Source organism: Bidens hawaiensis, unplaced genomic scaffold (genome assembly GCF_021521415.1).
Source record: "Bidens hawaiensis isolate Kalapana, Puna unplaced genomic scaffold, B.hawaiensis_p1.1 tig00026969_1, whole genome shotgun sequence".
NCBI classification, from domain to species: Eukaryota; Viridiplantae; Streptophyta; class Magnoliopsida; order Asterales; family Asteraceae; genus Bidens; species Bidens hawaiensis.
This window is the reverse complement of record NW_027494353.1, coordinates 205,777-222,596: the sequence shown is the minus strand read 5'-3', so window position 1 is coordinate 222,596 and position 16,820 is coordinate 205,777. Positions and strand designations below refer to the sequence as shown.

Here is a 16,820-nt window from a genome sequence, read left to right as displayed (position 1 = left end):
GTATGAAAATCTTGTTACAATGAAATGAAGTTTAGGATATTTGGGGATCTTCTACGCCTGAAGCTACTAAATCCGAGCATGCTACCTGTGAAACAATTAAGATGAAAAATCATTAGCCTAACCACCCCGAATCTCACAAGTTAACTCATGTGTGGGAATATGAACCGTCCTTCTAAAGTTTACGATGTCATAGATGTGAGAGGCCTCGAATGACGCCTGAGTGGTTAAGTTTGCATTTGCATAAATTCCCATGCGTATACAATCAAGTCATTAAATGCGCTTGTACATTTCCTTGCCATTCTAGGGGGTTAGGCCGCTCTACATCAACCCTTTATCCTATCCTTTGTGGTGCAAATATTTGCTGTTAATGCAACGAATTGGACGTTGCCATAGTGCACACATATGTGTCATCGTTAACTGTAGGTTACTTTCAATGGTCATTTATAGTTTGTCTCGTTAAGCTTTGACCTAGTAAACTTTGGCTTGTTGAGCTATGGTCACACATGAATTGGTAGACATTTTACAAGAAGTTTTCTTATCGGACTTGTGTATTTACTATTTACACGTCAGTTCAAGATGTGTTATTTAAGTAGTTTTTTCTGTCTATTTTTTTATACTGCATTCTCGGGTTTAAAATATAAGGAAAATAAATGATAAGATTGGACAGAGGAAGAAAGGAAAAGAAATTATATAGTTAAAAAACATTCTCGAGTTAAAATGAAAGAAAAGAAAGTATTAATTACATTCTTGAGTTAGATCGGAAGGAAAAGATAAGAAAAAAAAATTATAACTTTGCAATTATATTCTCATAACCAAATTGAAAAGAGGATTGAGATATGGTAAATTAGTAATATTGTAATGAGCTATAAACTTTCATTCATAATAGGTCATAGTTAGCTAAAAAGTTTTGGTGGAAAAAGACTCAACTTTTCTTTCTATTCTCTTTCTTTTCTTAAAAAATAAAATCAAGAATTAAAAAAAAAATTCATATGGTATTTGGCATTAATAGTAATTAAGCAGATTAAAATGTGCATGCAATATGCCAAATATACACATACATACCAATTTTTATATACAACATTTTTGGTTTTGATCTATTTGATCAAATAATAAATAATCGATCATTAGTCGGTAAGATACCGAGTAGCGATTGATTGGATAAATCGGATTGTACGTAGTTGGGATTTTTCCAATGAGTTTGGTAGACAAAAGCAAATTAAACCCGTGAAAGATACGCCAAACGACTTTCAGAAAAATAAAACATTGTTAACGTCTTCCAATGTTAAAAAACATTGAACCTGCAACTTCAACCCAATAATGCTCAAATCATTACACTCTCGAATACATCTCCCATTAAACCTACAAATCAACCTACCCGACCCGAAACAATTCTAACTCAAAACTTTACACCATAAAAAAAATTCCCAAATCCGTCACTATGTCTCGGACTCCACATGCATTAATATTCCCTTTACCAATGCAAGGCCCAGTCAACTGCATGCTGAAACTAGCAGAGCTCCTCTGTATCTCCGGCATCTCCGTCACCGTCCTCAACACCGACCACATCTACCATACTCTCCTCCGTCACACCAACGTCCTCACCCGGTTCAGCCGCTACACTAACTTCCGGTTCCTGACCATCTCCGACGGACTCCCGGACGATCACCCACGGTCCGGCGAGCGGATTCGGGAGGTTTTTGAAGGAATGAAGAGGGTGACGGAGCCGGTGTTCAGAGAGATGATGGTTTCTGGTTGCTTTAGTGCTGAATCTGATTCTCCGGTGACGATTGTTATACCGGACGGAGTGTTTTCGTTTGTGGTTGGTGTGGCGGAGGAGGTTAAGGTTCCTTTAATGTTCTACGATACGGTGAGTCCGTGTGCGATTTGGACGTATTTGTTTCTGCCTAAGCTCATTGAAGCCGGCGAGGTTCCGTTCAACGGTTAGCATACTCTTATTTCTGTTTATTGGTGATGCACTTCGTTATATATATATATATATATATAAATATATATATTTATAATTATAGTCGATGGATATAAGTTAAAAAAAGGTAAAAGACAAACGTGCCGGTAAGTGTACATAAATTTTTTATTGTATTTAGAGCACTTCATCTTAAAATTTGGAGACATATTGCCAACCTGGTCAGATTATGTTGTTTTAATCGAGCTCATGATTGCTTTAGAGTTTGACTTAGGAATTATCCCAAGAAACCATAAATTCGGCTTCCACTTAACAGCTGTTGTGCCGACACAAGAGTCGAACTCTCTGCGTTACACATGGTGGGACGAAAATCCGGGTGAGCTCGGGATTTGAACCGACACCCTTACATAATGCCTAGCTCAAACTCTTCATTACCATAATTCACTAAAAGTGACACCAGTAGGGATCGAACTTGAGTCTCCTACCACTAGGCATAAGCGATGGATACTGATAAATGTACATACTAAAATTCATACTTTTAGCAGTATATAATTTAATTTTTTTCTGTTTCATTTAGTTTATTTGAATCGCAAATATACACTTCTGAAATCTATAAATAACTACACAAGGGTATTCGTAGTGGTGGGTTTATAAAGCCCTTTTTCTCTCATCACATCACTGGCACGTAAAAAGTGAAGTTTTCCAATTTAAATATGTGCAATGGTTTCATATTAATTAAAGTATTTATTTAGATAAAAACTAATAAATTCACATTCACATTTATAATAAAATGATCCAATTACAATAAAGAGTCAGATAAGAGAGTAATAAGTTACGCCGCCATCCACTTTTGGAAAGATATCGGAACAAGTGTGGACGATGTAGAAATGATCCAATTACAAGAAAGAGTCAAATAAGAGAGTAATAAGTTACACCGTGAAGAAACACTAAGTGAACCCTGGGCAGATTATAGATAATCTGGGGGTTAAGTAATGTTTCCCACGAGGATGAGGTCTAGCAGAGAAGGTTGTTCTTCAGGGGACCTGCAAAACAGACACCGTAAGCTCGTCACTGAGAAGGGGGGGTTCCTCCTTGTGACCACCCTCCGGCGTGAGAATCAGACTAGATTGCTCTGAATATAAGTGTATATTAAGAGATTGCTAGATAAGATTGAGATATCAGATGATGTCCTTACCATTCCAAGGTGTTGGAGTATTTATAGCCGAAGGTAGGTTTCCTAGAAGGTACAGCCGGCTGAATAGTATTCCTGTTCCACCAACAGTGGACTACGCACAGGCCATGCTGGTTGGTGGATAGGCTACGGCCAACAGTAAAGGTCGGCTGTACACTGTTCCTTTACTGCCGGCTACGCACTGTTTCACCAACTGTAGGCTGCGCACGTCCCATCGTAAGGGTTGGTGAGTAGGCAGCGGCTAATAGTGACAAACAGTACTAGAGGGTGCTCCTCCTCGTATTGTTGTCGGTGAGCTGTCACCCTGCGATTGGTTCATGGGTTGTTCTGGTCAAATTGTCTGTTCCGCCCATACCTTAGTAGGTATAGTACGAAAGATCTTCCAGAAGCATACTGACTGGCTCATTTAGGCGGGAGTATTCCTGCCTTGCTCATTCCTTCATGTGACTACTGAAGTGGCTAATACCTTGTGCGTGTAGCCTTGCTATTAGTGCGGGTAGCCTTCCCTGATGGCTTGTATCCGCAGCTGCGGGAACAGGCGGGGTACTTCACCATTGGGAGGCTTTCCTTGCGGGTACAGCTGGCGTACTGCGCGTAAGGTTCTCTGAGCATGGTGGGTCCTGCTGGAGCAGTTGGTCGTTGCGCAGACGTCCCTGTTCAAGGTGAGTCTTGCGGGTCCAACTGGGCTCTGCTGGGACCTACCTCTTCAAGTCCCCCCAGTCCAATGTTCTTCTCATGAATTATTAATAAGTGAGGTGAACTTTTGGACTTAGCAAGGGGTTTTGAAAAGGGTTTAGATCTTAGGTTTTCCGTGGTGATTCTCCCCGCGGTTTACCTGATGTCACGCAGAAATTCCCGACTTTTCTGCTTGATCTTAGGGTATGAAGCGGGTAGGTTTGTAACCTTCTCGCAAGTCAGGAGCATTGAGTCCTACTTGTGTGGATTCTCCATGGGGTTTTTATAGTTTTCAACATAGTGATCAATTATGCTAAAACCACCAATTCCATCTTGGAGTTTCAAACAATATAGTTCTCGACGATCCCGTCATGCGGGGATGTTATTCCCGTTTCCGCAAGCATGGCCCAGAAGATCCTTCTTGGTTTGAATTCCCTGCAGAGTGCTAAGTATGTGAAGGGTTTTGCCTTGACACTGTACCCGCACTTGTCTTACGGTTACTTTATTCCCAAGGTATTCCTGGTGCCAATTCCCTGCGGGTGCTAAGTATGTGAAGAGTTTTGCCTTGACACTGTACCCGCACCCGTCTTATGGTTACTTGGTTACCAAGGTATTCTTGGCTTCAATTCCCTGCGGGTGCTAGGTATGTGAAGGGTTTTACCTTTACACTGTACCCGCATCCGTCTTACGGTTACTTGGTTGCCAAGTTATTCTTGGCTTCAATTCCCTGCGGGTGCTAGGTATGTGAAGGGTTTTGCCTTAACACTGTACCCGCATCCGTCTTACGGTTACTTGGTTGCCAAGGTAAGGGGTATTTTCCCGCTTACTTTTGAATCTTTTTGAATTTTGAAATTCGAAGAGTTGGTGAAAGGATAAGAACAGTCCAAACCTCTGAAACGTCGTGCGACGGTTTCTTCTGACTGTGTCAGGACGTGCAGGAAGTTATGGTGACGTGACAGTACATGGTCATTCCAGACGCTTTTTCAGGCGCGTGGGCGCGATTTTTCGGGCGCGTGGCCGCGAAATTAATGGTACGCGTCCTTTCAACAGCTGTTGCCAGCTTGCTTTTCGCCACGTGTCATAGTTTCATTGCACCTTTGATTTCTCTCTCTTCCGCATTAAATTCATCGCATTAATTGCGATTAGTATATAAAGGGGGAGAGGGTTCTTTGTAATCCACACTTTCACTCTTCTCTTCATCTTTAGAACGATTTCCGGCGAATACTCATCTTTCAGTCGAGCATTCTCTTGAAATCGTTTTATTCTTTTGCAAGATGTCGTCTCGTGATCTTGAGTCTACAGCCGATGACAAGAGTACTGCTGGCGAGTGCCAGTGTGCTCTGCCCGGTGATCTGTATCAGTACATCGTCAGGAAGTTCATGCTCGAGTCTCTCGAGCCTGAGTTTCCTGAACCCCACCAGACGGTGTATGATGCCCCCAGAGGCAAGATCGGGGTTTATGCTGCATTCTTTGTTTATGGGAATCTTAGGTTCCCATTGACAAAGTTTGTTTACCGTGTCCTTGAGAGGCACGGTGTGCACCTGACCGAGGTGCACCCGATGGCGATTGCCAAGATTCGGCACTTCGAGTGGGTGTGCCGGATTCTGGGCATTGAGCCCTATGTTGACCGCCTGATGACCTTCTACACTTGGAGGTGCATCCAGGGGTGGTATACATTGATAACCCGGATTAAGGGTTTTTAGATCTGCGCAACCGAGCGCAGTCTTCGCTCGTGGAAGCGGGAGTTCTTCTTCATATCCGCTCGCGCCATCCCCCTTGCCATGAAATTCAAGAACTGGCAAGCACTTCCCAGCCTTCACGCCTCCAACTACGAGGAGGCGGAATGGTTTTCGAAGATATCCCGAGTCCAATCTCCGGTTTACCGGTTTGCGGAGTCCGGGATGGTGATGTTGGGGATGAGCCGGGTGTGGAAGGAGGCGGATGCGCGAAAGATTCCAATCGTCCTCGAATACGGTTCGAACTCTGTCCCTTACGGTATGCTTTGTTTCTTTTTGTTGATTCTGAATTTCTTCTAACTTTTTTCCTGTTTATTTCAGAGGGGAACGACTTGCAGTCGCTCCTGAACCCGCGGGAGGCTGACGGTCCCGCTCGGATGGGTACTCGCGCTCTAAGTTGCCCATCCTAGAACAAACTGTGGATCGGTTCGTGGAGGTCTATCCGCTAGGCCACGAGATCCTTAGCGCCAGGCGGCCAGGTAAGGCGCTATTCGACCCTCGACCCCTCAATGTTGAAACCTCTGCTGGAATTCCTTTAATCGTATGTTCTGATGAGGAATCCGCAGATGGTCCTCCGTTGGTGCGGAAGAAGAAGGCTGCCGGCGGGAAGGGGAAGGAGAAGGTGGCCTCCACTGCCGATCCGGCGCCTCGGTCTGATTCGGAGACCGAGAGCGAAGAGGTGGCGGGGAATCCCGGTGGTGATAAGACCACCGCTCCGGAGGCTGCGACTGTCACCTCCGGAGAGCCCAAGAAGACGACGGTGAGCGGCGCAAAGAGGCCGGCTCCATCGGGTTCGTCCCCGCCTCTCTGTACCTTTAGGCTCAAGAAAACCCGTAAGTACAAACTTCCTTTATCTTTTAACTTCATAGTTTTCCATCATTAATACTTATCTTCTTTACGCAGGCGTGGATGTTGACGCATTCCAGGGTGGAGCGCAGAGGAGTACCTCTCAGCCAATGACGGCTGGCTTGGTCAGCCTACCTGAGGCGACGACCCAGGCGCCTGCGCCTGCTTCCGCTGGTTCAGTTGCTCACTCCTTTGAGCCGACTGTTCCAGCTGTGATGACGTCACCGCCGGCTGTGAGTGCTGTTTTTACCGCATCTTTCACCGAGCCGGCGGTTACTCTTGCTGCGGATTCCGCGGCGGCGACCGCGGCGGCTTCTACCATGCCTCCGTCATCGGCAACGACGGCCGATCCGTCAGGTATGCATGGGGCTTTGCGCCAACGTCTGCCTCCTTCCCATCTGCCTGACCTCTTGGATGGATTTCCCTTGGGTTCAGGTGATGGGTTTGGCGGCTATCAGCCTGTAATTGACCCTACAGGTGCGTAGGATTCTTTTGGCCCATTTTATATATATTTTTTCTTTATCATTTTTTCCTAACTGCTTTATGTTTTTTGCAGTGTCGGATTCCAATGAAGTGTATGTTCCACGATGGAACATTCGCCGAGGAACAACCCTTCGCACCCCTGTGGAGTGCGTGGAATGGGCTCGTCACGCTGCTCCCAGTGGTGCGTTGGGGGAAGCCATGGCTAGCTACCAGGAGGGTAGGCTAACCAATGAGCTTCGGGTTCTCCTGGCCCGGATGCAGCCGCGCGTCGAGCTGCTTTGTCGTGAAAACGACAAGTTAAAAGCAGCTCGCCTTAAAGAAGTGGCTCAGGCGCGGGCTGTCCGGGAGGAGAACCAAAGGCTTTCGGCAGTGGCTGCGGAAAAGGAGAAGGCCTTCAAGGCCCTCGAGGTTGAAGTTCAGGCTCGACTCGAGGCCCGTTCCAAGGCTGCCCAAGCTGTTAATGAACAGCTTCGGCTGGCTAAGGAAACTGCAAGGAACGCAACCGAGAGGGCCACCAAGGCTGAAGCCGTTGCTGAGCCTCTACGCGTGGAGAATGAAGAGCTTAAAGCCAAATTAGAGGCTCTCCAGCAGGCTCATGATGCCTTGGCGATGGAAGACGCCAAAAAGCTCCAGGAGATCTTGGACCAGAGGGGGGTGCTTGACCATACTGAGCGGAAGCTAAAGGGCGTCGAAGAGGCTGCTGCAAAGGAAGTGTTGCTTGCCAACCTTAATAAAAGTGAAGCTGAACGCGCCTGTACCCAAGCTCAAGCCGCCCTCCAAGAAGCTCTGGTTGCCAAGGAATGGCTTCTTCGAGAAGCGTTGTCTCAGGTAAGCTTTTCATGTCTTTACGCTTTTCTTTGTAAATAGAAAGGGTTCTGATACTTGTATTTTTTCTTGTAGGTTGTGCATCGGGTCTTCTCAGAGACGTCTTATGACGATGCTATGAGCGCAGCCCTCAACGCTTCTCATGAGGATGGGGAAAAGGCCGGCTTCCTGCTTGGTCTATGGTTCGTTGAGAAAGGCATCCCACCTTCCAACTTCCCTTTGTACAATGTTGATACTGAAGCTGTTTACGACCAAGCAGTGAATCAGTATGCCGCCTTCCCGCATCCGGTGGTGGAGAAGGTGAACGAAGTCGCTGCTGCTGATGATGGGCTAGCTATCCTTAAAGCTTTCCTTGAACCACCACGCTCTACTGATGGAGCGGGTCCAAGTGGAAGTGGTCCTGAAGCTTGATTCTGAAGATCCCTTTCCTCCATTAGCGTAGATTTTTGCTTTTGTATAGCTCTTTGTAATATTTGAATTTTGATGAAATAAAGATTGTGTTAGTTCTTTGCCTTGTTTATTTTACGCATGTTTTGATCTAACTTAGCAATTTTTTTAGTACTTAGATAAGTTAACTTTTTAACGTGGTAAATTATAAGTTTGTTTCGCTTCCTCTTTCATGATTGTGCGGGTATGACCGTCACTTACACTTAGTAGGATGGCTTAACTTTACTTATATCTGACCTGCGTGAAAGTTTTCCTCATCTTTTCCTTTGAAATTTTCTAAGTGTTCAGAATAAGTTAACCTTTGAACGTGGTAGATGATAGGTTGAAGTTTTGCTTCCTTGTTCGTGATTGTGCGGGTAAGACCGTCACTTGCACTTACAAGGATGGCTAAACTTTACTTACATCTGACCTGCGTGTAGGTTTTCCTTATTTTTAGCGTTGTGTTTATGCGGGTTTTGCCGCCTTCCACACGTAACGACTTACTTCTTCCCCCATTTATACGGTGAATACCGGCACCAGTGTGGGAAGTTCATAAGTATAAAGGTAAGGCTATCAACACATTGTGGAAGGAGAATCATTTCCATTAGAAGTGGCTCTAGGCCTTTTCTTTACAAATTTGGAATTGATCTACATATAACATTTGCGTAATTGAGCTCCATTCCATGTTCTTGGGATTGGAGTGCCATCGAGCCTTTCGAGCCGGTATGCGCCCTTTCCCAGGACTTCTTTGATAATGTATGGCCCTTCCCAGGCCGGGGCCAGCTTTCCTGGGCGTTATTGGTTCGAAGCCTCGTTGTTACGCAGTATGTAGTCTCCTACATTGAAGTTGCAGAGTTTTACCCGCGTGTTGTAGTACTTTTGCATTTGTCGCTTGTAGTTCTCTTCACGCACTGCGGCTAAGTCTCTGCGTTCCTCGGTTAGCATAAGGTCCAACCGTCTTTCCGCATCATTGTCTTCTGGCTGAATCAAGACCCTTGGTGAGGGTAAACCAATTTCGACCGGGACCATGGCTTCAGTGCCATAAGTGAGACTGAACGGGGTTTCTCCCGTACTGGCCTTCTTCAGCGTTCTGTTTGCCCAAAGGACGTGCGGAAGCTCGTCCACCCAGCCGGATCTGTGTTCCAAGAGTCTTTTCTTTATGCCTTCGACGATGCTCTTATTTGCTCTTTCCACCTCACTATTACCTTGCGGGTGTGCCACTGAGGTAAAGGTGTGGGTGATTTGAAGTTCTTTCAGCCACTGTTGTAGCTTCTTGTTAGCAAAGTTGGTGCCGTTATCGCTCACCAAATTCTGTGGAAGTCCAAAACGACAAATAATAAATTCCCAAATAAATTTTTTGATATGTTTCGCGGTTGTTTGGGCTAAGGGTTTTGCTTCTATCCACTTGGTGAAGTAGTCGATGGCTACCACTAGGAACTGAACATTTCCTGCTGCTGTAGGAAATGGGCCTGTCACATCGATGGCCCACTTCTGAAATGGCCATGAAGAGGTGACTGGAACAAGTTCATTCTTCGGGCGATGCGTGTTGGGTGCGTAGAGCTGGCAAGACATACATTTTCTGATGTATGCCAGCGCATCCGTATGCATCCCCGGCCAAAAGTATCCCGCGTTGTTTAGCTTAGCTACAACAGCGCGGGGACCTGCGTGTATTCCACAGATGCCTTCGTGTACTTCCCTTAGGAGGTAGTCAGCATCTTGGTTGTCCACGCATCTCAATAGTGGGCCAAGAAAGTTACGCCTGTAAAGAATGTCATCGATGAGTTGATAATTCAGTGCTTTACAGCGTAGTTTTCTTGCCTGTGCTTTTGACTCTGGCAGTGTACCTGCCGCAAGGTATTTTATTATTGGTGTCATCCACGTTTCCGTGCCGGTTTGGATGACACAAATTTCCTTGTGCGGGACCGAAGGTGTCTCGAGGAGTTCAATGCGGATATCCTTTCCTAAGTGGGTGAAGGCTAATGATGCAAGCTTGCTTAACGCATCCGCAGATTTGTTTTCACTTCGCTTGACGTGTATGACTTTGCAGTCGTTGAAATCGCGCATAAGGGATTTTGCTTGTGCGAGGTACAGGGCCATTGTGTCGTTCACGGCCGTGTACGTCCCGTTGATTTGATTGGCTACTAACATGGAATCCACGTGGGCTTCCAAGTTTTTCACTCCCATCTTACGCGCAATTCTCAGCCCAGCCAAGAATGCCTCATACTCGGCTTCGTTATTCGTACTTGGAAAATCCAGTCGAATAGCGTAAGTGTATTCTTGGCCTGCTGGGTTGGTTAGTTTCAGCCCTGCGCCTGAACCCTCGTTACTGGCTGCTCCATCAATGTAGAGTCGCCAGACGTCATTGATGTCTTGTGCTGGAGAGGGTTGAGCCTCTTCCTGGCACTCTTTATCCCGCGATACAGGCAATTCTGCAATAAAGTCGGCCAGAACCTGGCCTTTTATGGCTGGTCTTGGCTTATACTTTATCGCGTATTCCCCCAACTCAATTGCCCATTTGGCTAGGCGTCCCGATAACTCGGGTTTGCCTAGAACTTTTGCAAGTTTGAAGTTGGAGAGAATGGTGATTGGGTGACCCTAGAAATATCGTCTTAACCTGCGTGAAGCGTGTATAAGTGCTAAGACTAATTTTTCGAGGGTAGAGTACCGGGTTTCTACGTCTGTTAGGATACGGCTGACATAATAGATTGGCATCTGGATGCCTTTTCGTTCTACTAGCAGGACTGCCCCGGTTGCTCTATCAGTTGCGGAAAGGTATAGGATTAACTCCTCTCCCAGTTTTGGTGCTGTCAGCGTTGGGAGTTCGATCAATCGTGACCGAATCTCCTGAAAAGCTGCTTCCGCTTCTGGTGTCCAGCGGAAGTGCGTTTTCTTTAAACAGTTTCTCAATGTTGACACGAAGGGAAACGACTTATCCGCGTGGTTTGCCAAAAAGCGATTAAGTGCCACTAGTCGTCCATTTAGTGTCTGAGCCTGTTTGATGGTAGTAGGTGATTCCATTTTGATAATGGCTTCGACCTTCTCAGGGTTCGCTCTGAAGCCATCTTTAGTGACGATGACCCCCAAGAACTTCCATTCTTCCATTCCAAAGGCACACTTGCTCGGGTTGAGCTTCATGTTTATCTTCCTGAGCGTGTTGAAAGTCTCTTCGATGTCTTTCAACATCGCATCTGGGTCAGGGCTTTTGATGACCAAGTCATCCATGTAGACTTCCAAGTTCCTCCCAATTTGGGCATGAAACTGGTTGTCCATCAGGCGTTGGTATGTGGACGATGTAGAAATGATCCAATTACAAGAAAGAGTCAAATAAGAGAGTAATAAGTTACACCGCCATCCACTTTTGGAAAGATATCGGAACAAGTGTGGACGATGTAGCTAGTTATTGGGTATGCTGGGTGGAACTCGGCTTTACTTGGGGTGCCATATTAGTGGGCAAACACCCCGTTACAGATGCTCTAAAAACCACTATTTCTATTTTATAATATTTGAACATGTATCAATTTGATGAGACATCACGTGTAAATAGCAAGGTTGCAAAAGTCGCTAGCTGGACTCTATGCGGCTGATTGGGGAGTTGGGTGTACTCGGAGAGTACTCGAAAATGGTGAATATAAAGAAAATTAATTTTTAGATATTAAACATCTGTCAAATATCATAAGTATGCTAATATTTAGAACAAAATAAGTGAATATCGATATAAATAAGAGAATAAATTATTCTAAAATTTGCTAATATTTAACTACAAAAAGTGATATATTTTTTTATAATATTCTATACTATGAATTATGTTTTTTTTTAAGTCAAAATCGGCCTAAGTGATGTTAATTGATTGATTCAGGTAACGACTTGGATGCCATGATAAAAAACGTTCCGGGAACAGAAAGCTTTCTAAGGCGCCGAGATCTTCCAAGCTTTTATCGTCTTGATGATCTAGATAACCCCGTTACAGAGATCATATTGACGGAAGCTCGATGTGTTCCTCGAGCTCAAGGTCTCATTCTTAACACATTTCAAGCCTTAGATGAACCCGTACTGGTTCACATACGAACACTTTGCCCAAACATTTATTGCATAGGTCCAATACACTCTTTGTACAAGTCTCGTCTCAATAACGAACCAGAACCAACGATTCAAACGCCTCAATCTAATGTTTCAAACAGTTTATGGGAAGAAAATGTTACTTGTCTCTCGTGGCTTGACACGCAAGTAACAAGATCGGTAATTTATGTTAGCATTGGAAGCATGGCAACAATGACCGTGGACCAGTTCTTTGAGTTTTGGCATGGGTTGGTGAATAGTGGAAAGCCTTTCTTGTGGGTTCAACGACCGGGTTCAGTTAGTGGATCGTATGATGATGATCAAGTTCCAAAACATCTTGTGGACGAAACTAAGCAAAGGGGATTTATCATGACATGGGTTCCACAAGAGTCGGTTCTTGCTCATTCAGCAATTGGAGGGTTTTTAACACATAGCGGATGGAACTCAACGATTGAGAGTATAATGGAAGGAGTCCCGATGATTTGTTGGCCACAAAACGTGGACCAACAAGTGAACAGTCGGTTTGTGAGCGAGGTTTGGAAGATTGGTATTGACATAAAAGATACATGCAATCGAGTTATAGTTGAGAAGGCTGTGAGAGATGTTTTAGATGTGAGAAGAAGTGAGTTCACCGAGTCAACAAGGAGGTTGGCTGAGTTGGGAGATCAAAGTGTAGCTGAAAATGGATCTTCAGTTATGGATTTGAACCGGCTCATTAGAACAATTAGTTCATTGTAGTCCATGTTTTAGTGGTTTAAATGGTTTTAGGGTTCATTCATGTAAAACAAATGGCATGATCAATAAAAATGCTAGTTATAACGTTCTTGTTCTAGTTAACTACCTCATCTTGATTCTATTTTTTGGTGTTTGAATTCAGTTTTTCAACAACTGAAAAATCGATTTTTTGTTCAAGTTAGGTAGGCTTTAAACAAGTATATTATTATTTACGTGATAGAAAGTATATACCGATTCAAATGAGATTAGTTCAAATAGATTTGGTCATTCCCAAACTTAATATGCCAACACAATCTCAAACGGTCTTTCGAGGAATACCATTTGAAAAGTAGGGGCTTAGATTTTGATTAAACGTTCGTTTGATGAATCTTCATTACTTAAACTGCTGTTTGAAAAGTAAATTGACTAGCTATGATTTGATATCTTAACCTATAAACAGTCATTTATAAACAATTTGGTATTAAATTGAGTATTGCATGTTGTTGGCAAGAATAAGATCTAGCTAACTATATTTGTTACCGGATCACTTTGCGTTCACTATCTAGTTGTTCCAAACATAAATAGTCAAAAGATGGTTGCAAGTTGAAATAAAAGAAACGATGTTGATTAAAGTCAACTCTTGTATCATAAAGTCAACACACATGTAATTATCTTAAGGTAACACATGATTTATGCCAGCCTACATGCATGTTACTCTTGTATCATAAAGTCAACTCATTCAACACACATCCCTCATGTATAATAACCTCATATAACCACCAGTCACCACCACCATGGCTTCCACTCCCATTTTCCTAACCCTGATCACCACCCTCCTCTTCCTCCTCCTCCTCCCATACACCCTTTCCGCACCGGCCCCTATCGACTTCACTGACATCCTCATCCGCGCGGACCAATTCACCACTTTCCTCCGCCTCCTCAACCAAACCTGAATCCTCGACCAACTCCAAGACCAGCTCGACAACTCCAACCAACGCATGACCTTGTTCGCCCCCACCGACAACGCCTTCCATAACCCCCCAGCCGGCACCATTAACAGCCTCACGGAGGAACAGAAAATCAAACTCGTATTGTACCATATCCTCCCAAAGTTCTACACCCTGGAAGATCTTGTTGAAGTCAGCAACCCAGTCCCCACCCAGGCGGCTGGGGACCAAGGAAGCTTGGGTTTGAATTTCACTGGTAAGGCCAACCAGGTGCATGTGTCCACCGGAGCTGTGGAGACACAGATTAATAAGGCGTTGAGGGAGGATTATCCGTTTTCGGTGTATGCAGTTGATAAAGTGTTGATTCCCTTGGAGTTTAGTGATCAAGTTCCGCCGCCGGATGTTTCTTCTAGTTCTTCTCCGCCCGCTAGAGCTAAGGCTCCGAGTTCGCCTTCATGGAAGCATGGAGCTAAGGCACCGAGTTCGCCGGTGGGGAAACCTATAGCAATGGCACCAGTTCGCCACCGGAGAAACCTGGAGCTAAAGCACCGAGTTCGTCCAGTGGGAAACCTGAAGCTATGGAACCGAGTTCGCCACCGGAGAACCCTGGAGCTAAGGCACCGAGTTTGCTGGTGGTTTCGCCGTCCAAGAATGGAGGTGGAAGGATATTGGGGATGCGTTTTGGTGGCTTTGTGGTGTTTTGCATGGGCTTTCTGTTATAAGCTGATTATTTGATGGTTTTTAAGGTTGTGTAATTGTTTTATCACTATTTTTGTATTCATTTATTGGAGTTAAAATGCTTCTTACATTTTTAAAATTACACACACACATATATATATATATGTATATATATATATATATGTATGCTTCATTGCTTCCTGTGTAGCTACTTTCAAAGCGTGATAGACATTAACTATCCTAGTTTAGTGGATGTAAAATTACAATTCATCCTTGGTTAGAAAATTAAAAAAAGAAAAGAGTAATTTTATATATATACCCACATAAAACTAAAAATATTATATATTTCTTTACAAAATTATTAATACATCAATTAAAAAAAACTTAAAAATGACCATATAAGCCTGGTTCGATTAGATGCAAAAAAAAAAAATACTTACAATTTAGAGACCATTCGAAGCGATAAAACCTTTGAAAGATTTGCCATTTTAAAGAAGTGACGAGAGACGATTTGGTTATCATCCAAATATTAGAAACATCGATCAAAATTTAAATATTAACATAGGGTGCATGCACATTATGTATTGGAAATGAGGAAAATGGTCTATTTGTTAAAAAATAGGCATATATGAAGGTTGAAATTTCAGAAAAATAATGATAAAATAATCATTTTTAAATTGTTATTAATGAACAAGGATATATATGATACTTTAACTATATTGTAAGGATATACATGATATTTTAATTATTTTGTAACGATATATATGATATTTTAAGTTCTGTTTGGAAATATATGATATTTATAATGTTTGTAAGGGTATATATGAAATTAATCCAATAAAAAAACTATTAGGGGAGACGGAGTGCTTGCGAAGGGAGTGATGCCACAATGGTATTGGTGGGAACACCGCTCAGTCCACTCCACCTTCCACCTTCCTCGCTAACAAAGTAGAAACATACCGCTTAGGGTAGCGGTGCCGATTCTCCCACAATTTTTTTTCTTTCAATAAAACAGTAAACCTTCATGTTAGTGGGGGTGGAACACTTGTGGTGGCGCCCGAGATAAAAAAAGATGAGAAAATGTGCAGGCGCTCTCTCTCTCTCTCTCTCTATATATATATATATATATATATATATAACGGCTAACAAACAGAAAATTGTCGAGTACTTCCTACAAGGTGATCAAATGGCAAAAAAACCACCGCCAACTGGTCCAACACAGTCGTATGGAGCCTTTAAGCGTCTCAAAGTTATCTTCAGTTCCGGGAAAAACCCACTTGCCTGAAGGCTCACTGGTGGTAAAACTCAGACGCCCTCAAGATCGAACTGGAGATCACAAAGATCCCGGTTTTTCTTCATTGAGCCACCATATTCTTCAAAATGTGTTGTCTGTGGGAATCGAACCCAAGTCCCCATTGAAAAACCAATGCTCTTTACCACTACATTAATGGAAAGGACTACGGGGGCTCTAAAGGATGGAATGAGCACGACTTTTCTTATTTATTGATATATATGTAATGTACAAAACTTTTTTTTGAACGACTAATATTAATATGAAACGAAAAAAAGTCTAGGCTACAAGAGGCTAGACTAGACACAACAAAAAAGCCAATACAAAACACCAAAAACAAGAAAATCAAAATGAAAAGACGCACCAGCTTTTCCAATTTATTTCTACAAGTTTTCTCATATTTTTCACCCAAAGAAAGCTAAGTCTTTTGATGTCTTCCTTGATTCTATTAACTAGAGACTCTTTTATTATCAAAAATCGTCTCGTTTATAGCCTTTCAAATACACCAATACGTCGTAAGGATTATAGCTTCAAGCGCCTTTTGTTTTATCTTATCTACTCTACAATTAAGATGAATCTTTAGGAGGTCTCGTATTTCAAAAGCATGCATTGGGTTTATGCCATACCACCTACTAATGAATTGTCATATTACCATTGTTGCAAAGCAAGACATTAGCACATTAGTTGCCGATTCCTTTTCGCCTTCACATAGTGGGCAACATTTTATTTTATCCACAACATTCCTTTTGAAGAGTGCATCCGATGTCACGATTTTACCCATTTCCACTCGCCATTCAAAGAGGTTAATCTTTAATGGAACCCACTTATCCCATTCCTTAAAAAAACCGACACATCCCTATATTTTTAAACTTTAAGCCCAAATAATTAATGGCCCAGTTTAGTTTTTTTATTTATTTAAGTTTAATTTTTATTTTTGCATGTCTTATTTTTCTTATTAAAATAAAATGTTATTGTATTTTTTCTTTAACTACTTTATATTATCCTTTTCATTTATAATAAATGTATTGAT

The 16,820-nt window shown here is 43.1% G+C and overlaps 1 protein-coding gene and 1 pseudogene across 1 annotated transcript; both read left to right on the top strand.

The window, feature by feature from the left end:
• The first annotated feature begins 1,438 nt into the window (after nt 1–1,438).
• On the top strand, nt 1,439–13,043 carry LOC143574514 (7-deoxyloganetic acid glucosyltransferase-like). Its single transcript, XM_077059116.1, has 2 exons — nt 1,439–1,940; nt 11,961–13,043. Exons 1-2 carry the CDS (start codon nt 1,439–1,441, stop codon nt 12,896–12,898), a joined length of 1,440 nt encoding a protein of 479 aa, XP_076915231.1. The 3' UTR covers nt 12,899–13,043.
• A 625-nt stretch (nt 13,044–13,668) lies between these two features.
• LOC143574503 (fasciclin-like arabinogalactan protein 13) lies at nt 13,669–14,556 on the top strand (annotated as a pseudogene).
• The last annotated feature ends 2,264 nt before the right edge of the window (nt 14,557–16,820 follow it).